Source organism: Actinia tenebrosa, unplaced genomic scaffold, assembly GCF_029948245.1.
Source record: "Actinia tenebrosa isolate PJP-AT-01 unplaced genomic scaffold, QUT_ActTen_1.0 PGA_scaffold3__52_contigs__length_22856419, whole genome shotgun sequence".
Classification (NCBI taxonomy): Eukaryota; Metazoa; Cnidaria; class Anthozoa; order Actiniaria; family Actiniidae; genus Actinia; species Actinia tenebrosa.
The window spans coordinates 15,856,559-15,877,284 of record NW_028292580.1 but is presented as its reverse complement, the minus strand read 5'-3'; the positions used below and the strand labels follow the sequence as shown (position 1 = coordinate 15,877,284).

At 53.0% G+C, this 20,726-nt stretch overlaps 1 protein-coding gene, 1 long non-coding RNA gene and 1 other non-coding gene across 4 annotated transcripts in view; 2 read left to right on the top strand and 1 right to left on the bottom strand.

Moving 5' to 3' along the window:
* LOC148908741 (uncharacterized) overlaps positions 1-20,400 on the top strand; it is a 48,529-nt gene extending 28,129 nt beyond the window's left edge. The window contains exon 2 of the long non-coding RNA XR_016120664.1: positions 19,762-20,400. This is a non-coding gene — a long non-coding RNA (uncharacterized LOC148908741). The remainder of the gene's footprint in view (positions 1-19,761) is intronic.
* LOC148908740 (von Willebrand factor A domain-containing protein 7-like) overlaps positions 1-20,726 on the bottom strand; it is a 48,970-nt gene that overhangs the window by 24,056 nt on the left and 4,188 nt on the right. The window contains exon 5 of one of the 2 annotated variants that reach the window (XM_089034936.1): positions 14,944-15,245. The exons of the other annotated variant lie outside the window; for it this stretch is intronic. Within the exon in view, the coding sequence (XP_088891062.1) occupies positions 14,959-15,245 (287 nt within the window). The 3' untranslated portion in view covers positions 14,944-14,958. Of the gene's footprint in view, positions 1-14,943; positions 15,246-20,726 lie in introns of those variants that run through there. 2 annotated transcript variants of the gene reach the window in all.
* Trnay-aua (transfer RNA tyrosine (anticodon AUA)) lies at positions 20,444-20,516 on the top strand. Its single transcript has one exon. It is a non-coding gene; the product is annotated as a tRNA-Tyr (tRNA).

The following is a 20,726-nucleotide window of genomic DNA, read 5'->3' as shown; positions in this document are numbered from 1 at the left end:
CCCCAAGAAAAACATTGTAGTAGATTTGTGGTTTAATGTAAAATAAAGAGACCAGACTTTGCGGTTACTCAAACGCTTGTCTTTATGCTTTCTACATTACATCTTGCGGGCACAATTGCCTTGACAGGGTTGACCCAAGGGGTCCTATCTTTTGCTGTGAACTGGGACGAGGATTGGGAATCAGATTGGACAAAACGAACTGACAGACTTTCTTGTCGTGTCTCTTGGTTCCGAGCGGTGAAGGTTCTTTGACGAACTTGGAAACAAGGACCCGCCACGGGCTCGGGTTTGTAGAGATAGCCCGGCAGTAATGGCCGCAGACGTCAAGTGTGCAGGGCTTGACGAGGAATCTTGACGACGTCCCGTCGTTTCGATTGAGATCTTGGAGGAGTGGATTGATAGTTTTGAGGTTCTGGGATGGGAATCCCCCATAATACGAGTCCATGATTTCGATTGCGTTTGTATCGCGGCGGGAGCGGTACATGGGCATCCATCTGTTGGCCGGGCTTGTCGATGCGGGTAGGTATTGAAAAACCTGCCCAGGGCGGGGCGCGGGGTCTTGCCCATCGCGGTACTTCTTTGAGAGGGCTAGGGCTTGGTCGGCGCCTTGAGTGCCGACGTAGGAGTTTAGTGGGGTCTTGATAATGGGAGGGTACGAAGCGACCGACCGTGTTGAATTTGATCGGTTAGGAGTTGACTTTTCTGTTATGACTAATAGCGTATCTCTGGGAAGCGTTTTGTTACCAGCCAACCACGTTTCTTGTTCAAAGTATCGCTGACGACCAATGTTGGTGGTGGTGGGCTGTGTTGGCTGAGAAGTCGACGTCGATGTTGACGTTGCCTACGTTTCGGCGTTAGCTGTAGCCAAATTGTTGTTGTTAACACGTCGGGGTTGAATGTTGTAGAGGATGAGGTATTGACGTTCCTATACCTTTTTCGATCGAGGCCGGTGGGTGCAGAGTCGATGACATCCGTCCTTGAGAAACTGAAGGAGGGGATTGAAGCCCTTCTTCATTATATGATGCGAGGGTCAGGTCGCAATCGCTGAGAGGAATTTCTCAGTCGAAGGTCACGCGAGGGACGATGATTGGCATGTCTTGAAAGTTGGAAAGGAGAATGGAGGTATGTCCCCATCGAAAGCGTTCCTCGCTGAAATCTCAATGATGCATGTAGTTGGGCCGGTACCCCTGGGAACACGTATGAACATCTGAGGCCGTCGTCGGACCACGGGAACGGTGTGGTGACGGTTCTGTTGTGAAGTTAAGGGTAGAGGGAAGTCTGGTTTCCAAATGGCAGCTTCCACTTGATGTGCAATTCGCGTTGAGTCACGTTACGAATGTGGCAACTTTGGAGAATAGGTGACTATTTAAGTGGCGGTGGCATGAGGTAAGTGGCTGTACCACCAATGTGGGACCATTTTCAAGTCATGACCATTCTCGGAGGATTCCATTGGATTCGAAAATTTCATTCGCAGCAGGAGTCAAGTAGCGGGCTGCTGTGGAGGAGATGGGGGAATGACGGGTCTGAGGATGACTTGCGGCACGGTTTTGGCAACACAATCCAACACGGTCCTTTGCTCCTGGTTAGGGCGTGACGCGCAGTGGCAGCAGCACGAATGGCATCTCCTACTTCGCCAGCTTGTGAGCGCTGCACCCGCCATGTTGTGGATTTCGCGACGATGGCCAATCCGTTGGATTGAGCTGACAGACTTGGTCGGGAGTGTCGGTGTCGGTGCCCAGACCCATTCTAGAGACAGCAGGATTTCTTTTCTCTTCAGAGTAGATCACAGCAGTCGGTCGAAATAAGCTTCAAGATGGTAGTGAGCGGCGTTGACGATCCACCGGCTCCTTGTTAATAGTCAGTGAATTGTTTGATGAGGGAGAGCCACCGTTGTGTAATGGGAACGGACTGCTGACGAGGGTATGTCAGTCAGGAGGTGCACCATTGGGTGCGTCCAAGGAATTCCAAGTGTCGGAATTACAGCAGGATCTTTGTCATGTCATCAGGTACGGGTTTCATCTCCTCACCGGTGATTTCCAAAGGGGCCACGGCCGCCGGGGCTTGCGAGTAGACTTTCCCTTCGATATTTTTCACAGTACGTCGATGGGCAGTCGTTTAAAAAAACAAATCGACACGGTCCCTTGTTGTACTTCAAGAGGGGCATCTTCTTCGGTTTGGCCCTTGTACGCGGCGGGGGGGGGAGCGGCACGTCCTCCGTGTTGGTCGTTTCATGACGAGGTTGAAGTGAGAGACGAATCAGGAGTAGAGTCGGCATGTTGGCGGCGGTCCTTTTATTATATGTCTAACTGGTGGGATGTCGTTTGATCGTACCTTGTACTTGGTAAGGTCCACAGCGTGAGAACACTTTGCTTTGGCGCGGTTTTGTTCAGTTCAGGGGGCAAGTGTGTCCTGATGCAATTTTTCTTGGACTTCTGATCGATGGCTTGGATGAGGTTGTCTACCTTTTTCAACTGCTTGATCTGTTGAGGCCTGAGGTTGTTCAGTGGCGTAGACGTGCCGGCCACGTTCCCAAAATGGATTTGACGTTTGAGTGGGGTCTTGCCTTTGCCTGTATAACCACGACCACGACCACGGCCTGGACCTGGACCCGTACCCGTACCTTTAGGAGTAACGCTTCCAGGCCCAAGCTTGACTCCCGAGGGTCCTGCAGGAAGAGACCAAGCAGGGGTGGTGCCAACGACGGATCCAGGACCAGGAACAAGAGCAGGAGCAGGACCAGGGGCAGGACCAGGTGCAGGCGCAGGAGCAGGACCTGGGGCAGGAGCCGTTGCAGGAGTAAGTCCTTTTTGAGCCATGGCTTTTTGGTCTTGAAAGCTGGCCGCATAGTTGGTCATGAAGCGAACACGCTCGTCGGGCGTGAGACTGGGGTCGGACATGACTTGCTTGACCATCTTATCCGCGTACTTGACGAATTCCACCTTGGGGGATTGCTGCAACGATTGTTGAACGGCCATGGTGTGCATCAATTCGTTCATACGGACGTTTCCATCTCGATCCACTCCTGCGATGGCTCCTCCAGCTTGGGACTTGGCGGCGGCGGAAGCAGCTACATTTTCTTTAAGTTGTTTGAGTTCTTCTTGCAGACGATTCCAGAGAATGACGGGAACCACGTAAGAGTTGGTACCTGTGCTGCTGTTCATTTCGTAGTGGTGACGACTTGACGACCTTTAGGATAAAGCGTAACGGGTCGGCCCTTTTATGACGACGTCCAAGGAGTCGTTGTTGGATGGAAGATGCCGGAGACTGGCGGGAGCCATGCGGCGAAGAGTTTGAACCTTGTTGGAGGGCACGGTGGGGCGAGGTTGTGAAAATCGAATGTGAAAGGGGTTGGTCACGGGTCCGTAGTCGGGAATGCCAGGAGCCAAGGTTCCACGCAGAGCCGCCTTGATCTTGGGTGTGGCGGACGACCGTCTTCGTTTGGCCCCGCCCAACTGAGTATGCTTTGCACGTTTCTTGCCCCCGCGTTGACGTCGTCCTTTCTTGTAATTAACCATGATGTGTTTATGTTTCAGTGAGCAATGCCTTCAATTCGTTGTCGCCGTCGTAATCAAAGTCTTGAAGCGAATCGGTGGGCGAGGGGTCCTCCTCCTTTTTATCTTCTTTGGGGGCTCCTACTTTCTTGATTTGGTCGTGGCCGCGTTAATGCCTTCGGCCAGAGCTCCTGCGGCCGCATGCTTGGCCAGACTCACGCCAGCTTTCTTGAGGCTGGGAGCCGCGATCTTGGCCAGGGCTTTGATGGCCGTGCCGACCAATTCGGCTTTGGATCCTCCTCGCTGAAGGCTAGAGCGTCGTAGACTCTGAATGGAAGGATGTCGATCGTTGACCACCGACCCGAACCAACGTCGAGCGGCCTTGGGCATTTTTTTGTTTCCTCCTTTCATGGGGAGTTCCCCATTGGCTAGTTTTTTGCACATGTCTTTGATGTACTTCCATTGGTCGTCGCTACCGCTACGTAGCAGAGGAACCACTTGCGTAGGGTGGCATTGTGCCAAGGAGCGTATATAGGACTTTCCATCCATGCTGTGAAACATTCGGTGCGTCGACGTTATGTCCTATGAACGTGTGGGGGCTCAAGATTTATACCTACGTTACGGTTTAGGTCAGCATACCGAGCGCGAGCCTTTCTTCCAAGCTCCGGGTGTTGCTCCTCGAACGCCCCGTACAACGTCCACGGCCGAACGGGCCGCCGATCGTTTCCTGATGAATACGCCCGTCCTACCGCCCCTGTCACCGTTGCCTTCTTCGCCCACACAAAATTACGATGCGGACATGCTGCAGTTGTTGGGCTCGCCGTTCAACTTGCCGGACGACATGGCAAGCGTGCTGTCTAGCGACACGCCCTTGTCGACGGGAAGCGACTTGGTCCGGGCCATGGACCCACCATCACCCGAACCATCACCAGGTCCGTCCCCCGATAGAACGCCCGGTGCATCGCCAACCTTTTCACCCTCAGCATCGCCTGCGGCATCACCCCCTTCGGAAGTGGCGAATTTGGCGGCATGGACGCCAAGCAGTGGAGGGAGATTGACGTCGTTGCCCGACGCTACGTTGGATCAGATGAACAAGGAGGAATTGCGCGAGTACGCCGAGGCCTTGAAATCGTTGGCGGAGAAGTACCCCCAGGTAAAAGAGACCTTGACGCCTACCATCAAGAACGTGATGACGCGGGTGGACGGTCGATGGCGAGGCAATCGAAGCGAGAAAAGGATGAACTTGGCCGAAGTAGAAGAATACGTCAAGGAATTGGAAGCTACCGATCAAAGCAAGTTTGACGAAACGTCTCAAATGCGGATTCGCTATGCCCTGGAAAAAGCCCTGGCACGACGACTGCAGCTTCGCAAGGAAGCCGAACAAGACAGGAGGAGGGACGGCGGGGACGACCAAGAAGATCGAGGGTGGGACGATCCAGGAGGGGACGATGGCGATGACGATGGTGGTGGCGACGACGATGACGATGACGCTAATGACGATCATGGGGAACGCTTCAAGAACGCGGATCAAGATACCGTATCTAAAGCCTTGCGCAAAAAATTAGGCAAAGGGGATCATCAAACCATCGCCAATACCACCACCGTGACCACGGTCCGTCGAGGCAAGCGGCCCGTGGTGGAACGCGAGCATAACAGCCAAACCTTCCCCGGCCCCGGCAGCGATAACGACGATGACGATGATGATGATGGCGGCGATGACGCGACTATCGAGGGCGGCGTATTGCGGCGCAAACGAAAATCGCGAGTGTCCAAATCCAAACCTCGTCGCAAGAAACACAGTCAACAGGGAGGGTATAACAAGACCCCTCACGAGGTAGTGGATCAGTACATTCGCTTTCTTCGCGACGCCAAGAGAAAGAAACTATCATGAACGTAGAAGCAATCAAACCGTTTAACTCACGGTGGCAGCATCCGTGCAACATCGTCGTGGCCGGACCTTCCAAGAGTGGCAAGACGCGGTTCATTCGCAAGATGATTCGTCATCGGACGTGGAAGTTCGACCCCCCCATCAAGTACGTGGTGTACTTGTACAGCATATGGCAAGACGAGTACGACAACATGAAAAAAGAATTTGGAGACGAGGTTAAGTGGGTGAAAGGATTGCCAGACGACCCCTATGCCCTATTCAAGCGAACCCCAGGACTGCTGATCGCGGACGATCTGATGGGAGAAATGGAATCGGATCATCGTCAAATCTCCAAGTGGTTTACCAAGGGAACCCATCACATGGACGTGAGTTTGGTCGTGCTCATGCAAAACGTGTTTCCCGTTCACATGCGAACTGCCTCCCTCAACGCCCACCGCATCGTGCTGTTTCGCAATCCTCGAGACAAGTCTCAGCTGCAAGCCTTGGCACGTCAAGCGTTTCCGGGTCAAGCCAAGTGGTTGAACCGCGCTTTGGAGGAAGCCAACAAGCGGCCGTATCGTCCACTGATCATGGACTTTGATCAATCCACGCCCGACGAGTACCGACTGTCGTTGGACCCCTTCCCCGAAGACTTGAAAGATTCCAACAAACCCTTCCCCCAAGTTATACTCCCCTAGTCGTGAAATAAAAAATCAATGAAACGAACACTGCGTCTTCTTTTACTTTTCTTTAATCTACGACCATAGCGATGCGTCCATCGTACATCTTGACAAAAATATCGTAAGCTTTAACAATGTCTCTTTCTTTAGTCCGTATGCCTTGTTGAGGTCCATGGGTCATACGGTACGTAATGTACTTGGTATACCGCTCTTCGCTAATGCGCTTGAATACGCCATTCTCAGTAATCAGTCGGGCTTGATTCATATTCTTTTTCCTAGTCGAACAAAGCGTTTAGGGTAGATTTGGCGTACTTGGATCCAGAACTCTTGATGCTTTTCTTGACGCTTCCCACTTTGCTGGCTTCGGCGTCTATCTTTCGTTTCAAGTCGACTCGAGCTTCGGTCGCTTCGTCTTTGAGGGCTTCTTTCAAATCTTTACCTTCCAATACCTCCGTGGCCACGTTAGCCAAGGCTTTGCCTCCACGGTCCACGGCAGCGTCTTTTACAGCATTGATCTTAGGTATGACGTATTGCATGGCTCCACGCCCCAACCGTCCAATGCTTAGTCCTCCTCCGGCTTGTGGAGGGGTATAGACGGGAATGTTGCCGCCTCCTTCTTGGGGAACGTAAATGGGAATGTTCATACTCCTTTCTTGAAATCCAACGATACGGTGGTCACTCCTGAATTGAGGAAGGGAAGCTCTTGTCCTGCTTCGTCTTGCACGGCAAAGGCCACGGTCTGGTAACTATTCTTGGAGAGGGGGTAGTATTTAACGTGTTGGGGCTCGAACACGTATTCCTTGGGTTCGGCTGCAGCACCCATGGACGCGGACGAGAGGGGAACCACGTCCATGAGAGGGATGTTTTGATCGCCGACGTGTTGATTGTGGACCAGACTGCAGGTCACGTAAGCATTCTTGGGAACGGCCTTGGTGTTGGTGACCACGTCGATGGCGTAGGGACCACTTTGGAGGCCGAGGACGTCCTTGTTTCCTAGGAGCTGAGTATATTGATACCCCTTGATACGAGCCACGCGATTGGATTGGGGCTCCGTATTGGTCTTCTGATCAGACTCCACATGGCCTGAAGGTCTCCATCCTTCCTTGCACGTGATCCTGACGAATTCGCCTGGACCCATGACGGCGGCGTCCACGCTTTCATATTCCAGTCCAGCACTGGATCCATTGTTAAAGTTTAGCAAGTCGTAGAACCCCTTGGGCATGGTCAGGTACAACTCGCTGGGCGTAATGGTTGTACTCGTTGGTCCTGTCGGATCCATGGGATCATCTAGGGTTCCTAGACGCTCAAAAAATCCCATCTTCAAGTAAAAGCGGTTGAACGTGCTCAGTTCAAGGCTGGTCTGAACGAGATACACGGAGGAATGATCTTGCTTAAAGTCATTGACAAAGGGAGAAAGGAAGGAATGCCATTGAGTCGTGCCGTCTTGTTGAAGCGTTCCAGGTATAGCAATGTTAGCATCGCGGGTCCAAAACCCCAACCGTTGCATGACCTCGTTATTGGTTGGAGCGTTGGGGCCTACCAGCACGCTATGACGTGAAGTGAAGTCCCACTTGGTTTTGGTCTGGTCGGAACCCATGATGATTCCATTGGCAGAAAATCGATCCCATAGGTCGTCCAAGCTCTTCCTGCCTTCGAGGTCGATCGCAATCAACACATCCTTGCCTGAGGAGTCGTCCACCCACGTGGCCGTTTGGTTCAATTGCATTCCTCCGATCCCAGCTCCATCACCCCTTCCTCCAACGCCCCCATTGGATGGTTTTTCTTGCGTTTGCGGAAACCAGCTGTCAAACACGGCATCCACGCCTCTCTTGAATTGAGCACACGAGTCTTGAGAGCTGTTGACGTCGTTTAGGGTAAATGTGTGCTGAGCATCAGCAGGCAACTTGCTTTTCAGGTACCCGCCGGCATCCAATCTAAAGGTCCATCGCGTGGACTTGGACGTGCTGGCCACGGGCGGTAGCGTCACCTTGGTCATTCCTACTCTCCATTGATCACTCATCCTTTGGGATGCCGGTAGTTCGCCCGTAAAGTTCCCTGGTCTGTTAGAAGGAAAACGAGGTTTGGATTGGTTGGACAGAAGTGTCAAGCTCATAGAGGAAGAATCGTACTCGTCGGCTTGAGGCGTGAAGAGAAGACAGAGGGTGGTGTCCTTAGTAGGTCTGTCTTTCAGCCAGACTGGCGGTCGGCCCTTGGTGTCGGCCAATTTAAACCCTACGCTCTCTAGGTAACTGCGGTTCACGCGTCGACGGAAGGGATGCTTGGATTCTTGGTAGCGGATGGCTTGAGCGGAAGACGTGGTAATGCGCTCGATCAGCGGAAAATAATCGTGGCCCACGATCTCGTAGCGAATGAGGTTCGTGTACAGCAGCAAGTCGCCTTTGGTCTGTGTGGTTTCGGGAGTCATGATGGCTTGGATTTCCACCGACCACACGCCTGGCAAGTGCCATCCTATGGGCAACTGGACCACGAATTCCGAGGCGGTGTTGTCTTTGGTCTGAGGGTACTCGGGATCGGGCTTGCTGTTGAACCAGTAGATAAACGGTTTGCGTTCCAACCTCATGGTTTCTTCTTGGGCCCCAAGTCTTCGACTTGGCGTTCGTCGATCCAATTGGCGTACTTTTCAGGCCACCCTTGATATTTCACCAGCACTTGGGGACGACCTGTAGCGGGGTCCGTCCTGCGTTGAAGTATCTTCTCGATGCGATAACGCATGTGCTTTATTTCTTCGTCTTCGACCTTGAGCAGCTCCTCTTCGTAAAACGTGCCCTTTAATATATCCTCGCCGTCGTAGTCCATCAAGCGGTAGTACGCAGGAGGGCCGGGATCGCGGGCTCGAATCTTGAACCATTCTTCCGACCACTGAGGCAAATAGCCCTTGTCGAAGATCGTGGTTTGACGGCTGATCCGGACTACGTCGCCCAGGTTAAACTTGTAAGGGCCCTTGAGCTTTTGTCGTGCTCCTCGTTCGGGACCGTACTCCCCGTATAACTTTTTCCACACCTCCCCTTCGTTCCCGCGATGGACCGAGGCCGGCGATTGCTTCAACGTGCCGTGTCGCTGATGGTTGTACGACTCGACCAACGGACCAATCACGTCCACCCACCGTCGAGTCCCATTTACGTAGAAGTACTTCCACAGCCGCCCTTTCAACGTTCGCTGCAACCGTTCTACGATGGCGGCCTTGGTGGTGGACTCCCCCGACATGAGCTTGGGCGGAAGGGGGCAGCTGGCAAACAAATCCTTGACGTCTTTGTTATAGAACTCGCTCCCCTTGTCTACGTACACGGTACGCGGCAACGTATGTTTCTTGTCCGGGTCTTGGGCCACTTCCTCAAATATTTCGCGAATGCCCCGCGCCGTTTCTTTCCCCGTCTTCCGTTTCAGCGGTCGTACCCAACAGTACCGAGACAGCACGTCGACCACGAACAAGATCCACCCCATCCCATCGTTGGCCGGCTTGTCCCACGTCATGTCCGACAAATCCATCTGCCACTGCTCGTCCATGGAAAACACGACAAAGGGACGACGAGGATAATTACGCCGTGCTGGGCGATGAATTTGGTGTGTCGTCTGCGCTTCCAGCCATTTCTTCTTCGTGGCTTTCGCTCGAGGTCCCTTGGAGACGTCGCCGGGGTCGGACAAGAACGCGGAGGTTCCCGCTAGGGCTTGGGGGTGTTCCGCTCCCACTTCGAAATACCGGCTGTACCACTTGGACGCTTGTTTCTTGCTGGCCACCGTGGCGGCGACGGCTCCGATGCTGCTCTTCTTTCCTTTCCTCCCTCTCGTCTTTCCAGCGGCGGATCGACCTTTGCGCGTGGATGACGATGGATCTCCCGCAGCACGACGAGAGGCAGCATCGGACGCGTGCTTGACGTCCGCACCCGATGCGGTTGTTGCTGATGTTGCCATCAGGCTGATCTTCTCCGTTACTTCCCGACACGATGGCGGCGGCTTTCTTGGCCAACCAACGTCCGATTCGTCCTGCGGCGATTTGAGTCATGACGACGGTCGCATTTCTTTTTATGTCCCCCCTTCTTTTATGGACCTTTAATAACCATAAGGCAACGTGGTCAGGCCTTGGTCAATACGTTGCCGCTTGGTATAGACCAAGCGCACGTCCTTGTCCATGGGTACCGTTCGCAGTACCTTGTGCGTGCTGTCCCTCACGATCTTGCGCGGGTAACTCACCGTTACCTTTTCGTTCTCTTGGACCAGCAGACGTTTCATGCTCTTCAAGTGGACGAGTTCTTTAGCGCAGGGGGTCAAACTGATGCCCTTGCACTTCACGACGCACTCGTCCTTCTTGGTACGGTACGCGTACGTCTTGGGGCCCAAGGACACGTATTCCACAATCCAGTTGGTGTCCGAATCGCCGCATTCGTCCGACCATTGCCCCAGCTGATCCCCCGTGTCCAGTTCCTCGTCCCCTTCCCGCGCCGTCTTGTAGATGATGGAATCCGTGTCGTGGTACAGCACGCGATCCCCCAGAGCACTCAGCTTATCGTACAACCGCAAACGGGCCCAGGCCGTCACGAACGCTGGAATGACGACGTTGCCGTTGGGGTTGCACGCCGTGGACTCGCGGTGCACGTCGTAGTTGACTTGTACCATGTCGCCCGTCAACAGCAGCACCGTCTTCACGTTGACCGTATCGTCGTGCAGCAGTTCGAAGAAGCGGCAAGGTTCCGTGACGTACTCGACCTTGCAGCGAAACGGATTCTGTCCAAACTTGCCCCACAACGAATTCAGGTTCAACTTGGCCACCGAACGCAGCCCCGGATTTTTTACGACGTTGTTATACTGAAGATCGATGCCCTGACTGGCCTTCACGGACCGCATGAATTCCCGCTTCTTGTCTTCCGTGTCGCAATCGGACGGCCACCCCGAGGCTTCCATCTTCATTTTTAGATTTTCACGAATGTACGATTGAAACAAGTCGCTGCTGCGTTCGGGGTAGTGCCACACTTCGTGCACCTGAGCCACTTCGTACCCCTGGTTCAGCGCTTCCTTCAACTCGGGGGTCGTCCACACGCCGTGCCGCAAACGCCGCTCTTCTAGGGTGTGCGTGCACTCTCCACCCTCATTCTCGTCCACGTCCTTTTCGTCACAGCTAGCCGCACACAGCGTAAACATCAACTTGTGGTCGGCGATGCGCGGAAGCACGGGGAAGAACAATCCGCGGGGAGGGTCCACGTCGCACTTGACCAAACCAAACCACTCCTCGTCGAGAATGCAATCAGCAATCTCCTCGGGATCCAAGTCCAAGTCTTCACCCAAGTACACCATGGGGTGGCCTATGGGATACTCTTCCTCCCACATCACCGTAGGATACAGCGACACCACGTCCACGTACCGTATGCGATGCACGGGATCCGAGCACAACATCAAGGCCATGGCCTCGTCGTCCGACTCGTCGACTTGGACCTCCCCCTCGCAATACGCGTAGAGTCCCACGGCGTTGGTGCGTCCTCCCATCAACGCTTCGCGAGGCTGTATGGGGTCCAAGTTCTTGATCCACTCGGGGAACACGTGATACTCGCGTTCCGCATCCCACACGTGACTCCACATTTCCACCACGTGATGCCCCGCGGTACGCAGTTCCAACGTTCTCTCCCGCGTCTTGTCGCACAGATCGCCCATGGTCACGCCCAGATGAGCATGAACTTGACCTCGCTTGAAGCACACTTCGCACCCGTGGTAGAAACAGCCGTGAAATTGATACACGGTGTTGGTTCGACGATCGTACCCGTCGACTTTGCTGCCTTGCAAGGTCACCTCGCCCAGCGTGCTTCCGGCCCAACGCAGTTCAGGCAGCCCCAACGAGTGCAACCACTCCAGGGCTTGGACCGACTGGATGTCCCGCTGACGATACCCCAACGGCGGCACGACGCCCATCACTTCCGATTCCAAAAAGTTCTTCTTAAAGACCGTCAGGCAGGTCGAGGCAATGGTGACGCACTCCGCAAAGGGGTCCACGTCGAACTTGTCGACGTAAAGCTCCCGAAATTTTAGACACCCCCGGGCCATGACCATCACGTCTTGGATGCAATACTTCTCGATTTCCTTCTTCATGACGAACGTCTTGCCCTCCTGCTCGCGCCACCACGCCATGAACGTCTCCTTCTCGCGGACGTCCATGTCGTCCACGCCGTAATACTCGGGAGCGGGGTAAGGACCTTCGTACTGCGTATTCCCCAACGTGTTGAAGAAGTGAGGAAAGTGACCCTTGTCGCCTCCCGAGGTTCCGAAGGTGGCCGGGAACTTGCGTAGAGCCATGGGAATAAAGCACACCGAATCTTTAAACACGATCCCTTCCAGCGTCATGGTCATGACCTTACTCCCTTGGTACACGCACTTGGGCTTGATGCCTCGCTTGACGCACTCCTCCAGGATAGGGTACGAGTCGTACCCCTTGAGGTTGTGGGCCATGAACGTGTACAAGGCATGCACGTCGCGCTTGGGCCCCAACAACCAATCCATGAAGGCCGAGGCATCGTCAAACACGAACATCCGTTGTCGGCCGCACGTTCCTGCGCATCCTCGCGCCCGGTACTCCTCCACGTGAGATACGCATTCGTGGCACGTCAGCAGCACTACCACTTTGTTAACCACGTGACGTTCCTCCAGACACCGAGCCTCGAAGTCAAAAAACGCCAGAAAGAACTTACGTTTTTCGTTCTCCTTCTTCTTCTTGGGTCGTGCTTCCGTGGAATCGCTGCTCACTCCCTTGACGTAGCACAAGTGTTCTCCTCGCTTTACTTTCTTCTCCCGACACACCAAGCAATCGTATTCGTAGCAGACGTGATCGTCGACCATGTACCACACCCTAGTCTTTCGGTCGTAGCGCATCCGATCCACGGTGGTCTTGCACTCCCGACACACGTACCGTCGTTCACAGGTGGTATAGGTCAACGATCCCTTGTGACGTCGCATCAGGTGCGAACGGTAACACACACCGGACCAAAACCCGACGTGACATGCGTCGCACGTGATGCGTTCGCTAGAATACTTGATGTAGTGGTCGTTTCGCTCTTCCCCACACCGCAAGCAAGGACGTACGCACTTGTGTGTTTCCTTATTGCTGTACCCCTTATTGCATTGCGTGCAGAAGTACGATCGCCCCAACCACCCCGTCATGGACTCGATCCAAGTGAAGTGTTCGTCCATCCAGTTCAAGTAAATGGGGGTCAACGTACCCTTGCTCTTTCCTACACTGCTCCCAAACGAGGCTACCACGTACCGGTTCTTCTCGTCGTACACGCACAACTCGAATCCGTGTTCTTCATCCATCGCGTAGCCCTCGTTAATGCTAGCACACCACCGCTTGACGTCGTCCAACCCACACGCTTGATCCCAGGTGTCCTCCATACCCATCTCACTGTACCAATCCTGCAACGACTTCTCGTACCCTCCTTCAGCCGTCACTTCCAACCCCATCCCCTTCAGCGCCCGGTACAAGGCCCTTCCCAGGCAATTCTCGTGCTCGTCGTCAAAGACCCGCGAGACCTTACGCCGCTTGGCTTCCTCCGTGGCCTTGTAGTGCGGCCTCTTCTTGCCCGATTGGTACTTGGTTAAGGCCTTTTTTTCACTGCAGGCATGCGTCCTCTGATGACGATAAATCATGCCGCACCTCAAGCACAACCGATGGTGCAAAAACTCGGCCTCCCCATACAACACGTTGGGCGACACGACGTCCAGCATCGCGGGGTCTCCTTCGTCCAGCCACATCACCCATCCCTCCGTTTCGCTGCCGTACACGCTTTTCCAGATGACCTCGTGATACGCTCCCGGGCCTCCCTTTTGGCAAAGGACCAAGATGTTCGTGGTAGGGTGCACGACGCACCAACGCGTCAATATTTCTTCCCACGTCCATTCGTGCTGCACCTCCAACTCTTGCCTCACCTCGTCTCTCGTTCTCACGCTTCGCCACGCTAAGATCTGAATCACGTGTTCCGCTACCTTCGATCCCACCGCCGCCGGCGGCTTGCGAAGAACTCCCCTTTCCAACCGATCCCGCAACAGTTCAGGCGTCATGATGGTCGTCGTACACACCCGTCCTCGTCCCCTCACGTCTTTGATCACCGTCACCGTAATGTCCAACGATCGACCCAACATCCATTCCCTCTTGGACTGTTGAATCATTTCGATGGCGTTGGTCAACATCAGCCTCTGAAATTGAGGCGTGTGGTACGGACGTATGGCCAACGACACCGGGTATTCCAAGTCCCCACCGTACAGGGTCATGCCTACTTGATCCCGTGCCGTCAATCCTTCCTCGCCGGCAATGCGTTCCATGACTTGATCAAACAAACGTTCCACCCATCGCACCCCCCATTCGTCTTCTCCTTCCTCTCCTCCCTCGTCCAAGTCCTCGTCGCCGTCATCGTCGTCGCCGTCGTCGTCGTGCCCCGCGTACGGTCTGCGTTGGCGGCCGGCCTGCTCCAAGCTGGACCTCGTCTCGATCCGATACGAAACGACCCGCGTTCTCATGGGCACGTTCACCGCAAACACCGAGCGTGCACAACTCTTAATCAGAGACGAGCTCCTCGTGCTCCTGCCCGATGCCATGGTGAGAAAACACTAAACGATTGCCCACACCGTACTCCTCTATGACATACACTTTCGTACGCCCTCGTTTTGAATCCGCCAATGCCTGCTTCACTCGGGCCCGTTCTCTGGCTCGGCGCGCTAACACGAACGCCAACCTCCTCTTCCGCTCCTGATGCTTTTCGATGGCATCAATCCATCCCGTTAACGTATTGGCTAGGCCGTGTACCGCCTTGACGTATTCCTTCGCGTCTCGCAAAAACTGGGGTTCGGGAGTCGTGCCTTCCTTATAATGTTTGGATAATGCCTTCGCAAAGCCTTCCTTTAGAAAACAAAAGCAAAAGACACCAAGTTAAGATTCAACGGTATAACCGTATTTATTCACGTATTCGGTTACATATTGTTTAAGCAATAGTACATCAAATTTATCTAACTCTTCAATGCCTCTAGTCTTTAACAACTCCATTACATTAAAAAATGTTCTTCGAACTAGAATGTATTGCGTGCTTGATAACATGTCTTGATTACAATAATCATCTTGTCGCACTGCATCCATGGCTTGATAAATGGTATTCTTTATTCTCTTATTCATTCTTTGCTTTCGATCGCATCTCTTTGTCATTTTCATACTGATGAGTACTGCAGTGTTTAAAAAGCAAAACATAAGCTCATGCCTAAAGCCACGCACACGTAACACTTAATCGTACTTACCACACTGGTATCTTCGTATACTACGTTGGCTTTACTGGTGATTTCACTATACAAAACCTATGGAAACCACAGATCCTGGTCCCCCTATATAGACCCCACCTAGGGGGGTGGGGGGACCCCCTACCCTCCCCTCCCTACCCCTATATATCTAACCTCATTTTCGTACCCAATCACCAAATCGTATACCTAGATACCTAGTACTTAGTTACTTACTTAGCCAACGCCGTCCTTCATCATGCCTCCCAAGAGATCCAACCGCCGCATGGTCATCCCTCATCCAGATCAAGTGGATCAAACTGTGCCTACTCCTCCAGCAACGCCACCACCGCCTACCGCGGAACCCGTCCCTGCACCGGTACCTCAGTTCAACCGATTCAACATTGACGATCCCTATGATTCTGATGATCCCGTGGTGGTCAACGCCCGTAATGCCTACATCAATAATCATGATTCGGATAATGAATCCAATGCCGAAGAAGAAGAAGGTCCTTCTGCTCCCAAACGTAAGCGGGAGAACGTAGAACAAGAAGAACGTGAAGTGGGTCAGGAGGACCCTGAAGCCATTACCGTGGACGAGACCAGTCAGGACGAAACCCTGGTATGTACCATTTGTATCTTGCCTTGCGAATGTAATACTTCAGAACCCTTCGTCATGACACCCTGCTGCAATCATCCCCTTCATGGCGCCTGCGTCCTGCACTACTTGGAAATGAAGCGTACCCACTTTAGCATCATGTGCCCTCATTGCACCCAAAATTTATGCGTGGGTCCTGATTACGTCACTCCCGAACAATTCCCTGACGGGGTGGCCGACCGAGACGATTACAACTACGTCATCCACAGCTACGTCATGTTTCGCTTGCCTCGTTCGTGTTACGAACAGTACTACGACGAAACCTACAGAAAACCTTACCATACCTATGCTCCAATGTTTCACATGCTCTTGCCCACCCCTAGGAAGCGCTTCGTCGCGTCATCGACTTCATCTCTAACGGCTACAAACAAAACAAACAAGACATCGACGACATCTTCTTCTTTTTCCAACGTCAAGAACAACTAGTCACCACATTTGAAAAACGATGGAAACTTCAAGGCGACTTGAAAGGCATCCACGAACTCCTTCAAAAGCAACTTCAGTCCTGCAGCATCCTTAAGATAGGCCTCACTCCTCCTCACACGAGAACCTAAAAAACAGACACTCTATTTTTTCAGACCGCAATCGCCACCACCGCCACAAACGTCTTACGCAAACACATTGGAAGAACCCTCGTCCTTACCCAACTGCTTGACAGTTTTTACGACCTCCTCTACGACAAAAAACTCTGGTTACTCCATACCCGCCTCAGCAGCGATACCCACCCTCTCCTCCACCAACTGCAATGCTATGAACGATGCCTCAAAAACAAACTCAGAGTCTCCGGCGTCGACATCGAAAGCTTCACTCAAATCGAAGGAGGAGACTTCATCACCGGCATGTTCTGGCTCGATACCCTAGCCCATACTTTGTGAACTTCACCTTATGTTTTCTTCAGGCCGCCGCCGCCAAAGCCACCGCCGTCGTCTGCGCCATTTGCCTTTCCAACGTACCCCCCAACTGTCCCAACACCGTCATGACCCTTTGTTGCAAACACCAATTTCACTACGACTGCCTCGACCAATGGCGTACTCGTCAAAACACTCAGTGTCCCATGTGCAGGGCCCGACCCATCAACACCGATCCACCCTTCCTCACCACCCTGGAACTCTTGCCTCTCGACTCTGACGACGACAACGATTACCAAGCCAACGACACCCCTCCACAGGACGACATCGATCACCAAGCTCACCCCTTTGCCATCATCCCCTCCACCACCATCGCTCTCGAAGATGCCCAAGATTACAGCTGTCACCACCGTACCCCCAATGCCTATGGTCCCATCGTCCTCAGTTCTACCTATACGCGCCTCCACAACTTCCAGTTCACGCAAACTCCTTCCACGCCTCTACGCTACCTACTCGTCGCCCACGAGGCCCGAGAATACCCGCCCTCGGGGTTCATCCGCGTCCAAATTTCCACCTCGGGCACCATCAACCACTACTTATTCGCTTCGGCCATGTGGAGAACCTACCAGGACGACAGCAACATCATCTTTACTTACCTGCCCCTGGTCGATGGCCTCAATCGCGACCTTCCCCTATCACACTTCAATGCCCACACGTCCGTCTACGTCTACGTGGCCCCCTACTTGCACACGGACAACAATCCCAGCCTCTACATCATGGGGGTCAGCACCAAAAAACCATTGCACGCTACCAAAGCATCATTTCTAAAAGCATTTCCACGTTGTCCTTTTCCCTCACTAGAAGGCCTCTACTACACGCCCCGACACCCCAGACGACCCCTCTCATCTGGTATGTACGTGTCAAGAGGCTCAAGATCCTGACTGTCTCCAATGCACCGAAGCGGCCAAGGACTCCGAAGTGGACAACAAAAGATTCTTCTTCCCTCCCGACTTCCAAAAACGCACTCCTTCACATCTCATCACTGACGTGGCCGAAGCCCTGGATGCATGCCCCACCTTCCAATTGTTCCTCAATTTTTTATCCATCTTCAACAAGACAAAAGACTCCAGCCCCTGTCGTTGTGGTTGGTGCGATTCTTAATACCTCACCTTTCCCATTCACAGGCCACTACAGTGCAACTCGTGGCCGACGCCTTGGACCAATGCCCCAACTTCAAATTATTCATCGCTCTCAGGGACCGACTCAGAAACAGAAACGACCATACCGACGCCAACTGTCCTTGTGGCTTGTGCACGTCCTGACCGCATGTTTACCTTTACAGACCTACGTTCACCTTGTGGCCACGTGACTACCATGACACGCAAACGACGCAAACGACGTTCACCCTGACGAAGACCTTCGCCAATACTGCTCCCTCTTGTTCATGTTTGAAAACTACTCTTGCTCCTTAACAGTGCTGTGTGTGTTACTCGCCTCTTCCCGATCATCCGCTTCAACGCCACCTCCCGACCGAAACACTTTACTCCGACACCAACATGACCTCCTGCTGTACCCAACCCATACACACCGAGTGCCTCATGCAGTGGATCCTCAGCACGGGCTTCAACTACACCTGCCCTTACTGCCGTGCCCCTCACGCGCTGCCTCAATGGCCTGGCTCCTTGTTCGTCAACTACCTCGAAGGCCACTTCTCTCAAGTGTACAGCGGCGACCCCGTCTGGGAAATGGCTCAACCCACCATGGCTCGCATCATGCTCCTCTTCTTGCGTCACGTCCACGACCTCATCCACATCCGCCCCATCGCTCACGTCAATTTTCACAACACCATCAAACCTCCACCGTGCCTGCTCTGCCGCAAGCCCATCCCTTATTCGGGGCAAGAAGGAACCATCGATTACACGGGTCAATACCACGTCTTCAACTGCCGCCAATTTGCTCTTCGAGGGTACATGCCTCCGGCACCTCGTCACGTCCCCGTCCAAGCCTGTCATTCCCTCTGTCTCGTTCGCTACATGGATCAACACCGTCATCACTATCCCATGCCGTGTCCTTGTTCCTCCCTCCCTGGACCTCCACACCAAATCTGTGTCACTCGCTTAGACACCTTATTTAAAACGTTCATTCGTCACACCCGAGACGCCGCGGCCGTCCAATGGGCCAGTCGCTTGTGCATCCAAGAATTTCAAACCAACACCTTCCACGTCATCCTCCTCCACAAACAACGACTCCATCTCGTCCGACTTCATCAACGAATCCATCCGCCCCACACTCCTCTCAACCACGTCAAGTTCTCCCTCGACTACCAGTCCCACATGCGTCGCTACCTGACCTCGCTCGACCTCAGTCCTCTCCCTGGCCTAGCTCGTTACGTCCTCCGCTACAAACGCTGTGATGCATGTCTCGCTTACCTTCCTGGATGGTTCCCCCAATGTAGAAACTGTACCACACCTTTCCAAACTCTTCGCAATGGCAAACGCATCCGACGACACGACTTATCTAATTAAAAAACATTTTGTTCCGTCCGTTAAATTTATGTACTGCTTTTTCATTGGCCAATAAAAACCTTTCAACACACCCATGACTTGAGTTTTTTCTCCCCTCACTTGCATGCGCGTCCTGGGTAGCTCAACCTGTCCATCGCGGTTCGGCTGTGGTAGCATTATGCGATTGTGGTACTAGTCGGGTAAGTAACAACGCGGCGCTCACTGCGGTTCGAGCCTCCAGAACGCCATAACTTTTTTTCACAAGAAAAAGCATATATGCTAATTACTTCCGGCTTCCTACCCTAGACTACCTTAACTTCACTCACCTATTTCATAGCGGCCCCGGTGGTCTAATGGTATGATACTGGCCTAGCTGGCTGGAGATCGAGGTTCGACTCCTCGCAGGGGAGCTTTTCTTTTTTAAAAAAACTTTTTCTTTTTTTTATTTCCTTACTTAGGCACAATCATCAGCTAGCCTCATCCAAGCTTACGCTCAATTCAAGACTCAAGTTAAGGCCTCCAAAGAAGCCAAGCCTGTCCCCCACGTCGACGACCAAGTCACGGCCAGCCTCATTCGAGTTCGTGGAAATGACCTCCACAAAGCAGAACCCAGACCCACCCTTGAAGAAGAAGAAAACGCCAAGTGGTTCGTCCATCCTGAAACCCACAAGCGCTATCTCATCCACAGCCCTGATACTCCCAAGGAAATAGCCAACGACCTCGCTCGAGGCATTGGCAAAGTCCTCGTCACCAATCATGGCATGTTACGACGCATAGGCTTCCTTGCTGCTTGGAATACCTATACCTTCGCCATGGTCAATCCTCCCCAAGGACCCCACATCCACTCTGGCGATCCCAGCCTCATTGAAGCGTACGCCCAGTGGAAGATCAAGGTTTCCAAAGATGCCCTCCGCACGTACGAGCAAAAAGAAGAAAAGCGCAAAGTAGAAGAGCGCAGGGAACAACGCAAGCAATATATCAAAGAAAGTCGTGACCGATGGATGACCTCTAAGGGTCATACCTGCGTTTGTTCCTGTGACACCTGTACTTGTAAATGTCATGAATATCCCTCCTATTAAAAAAACGTTAACCTCAAACCAACGTCTTGACTACCTTTTTAAACACCTCCCTAAGTAAGTGCTCGTGGTAGCTCAACGTGTAGAGCGTCGGACTATAGTTCCGAAGGTTGCTGGTTCAAACCCAGCTCGCGGGACCTTATACTTTTTCAAAGAAAATAAAAAAAGAAAAATCAAATCCCCACTTACGTCACCCGTTACGTCACCCGTTCCCGCCTCCCATTGGGCGATCCATCACCCTAATCGTTTCCGTTTCCGGTGATTTGCTATGGAAACAGGAATATATGAATATCTAATCCATGAATAAATTAACCTGACCCTATGTATATATATTTGTTACTACTTGC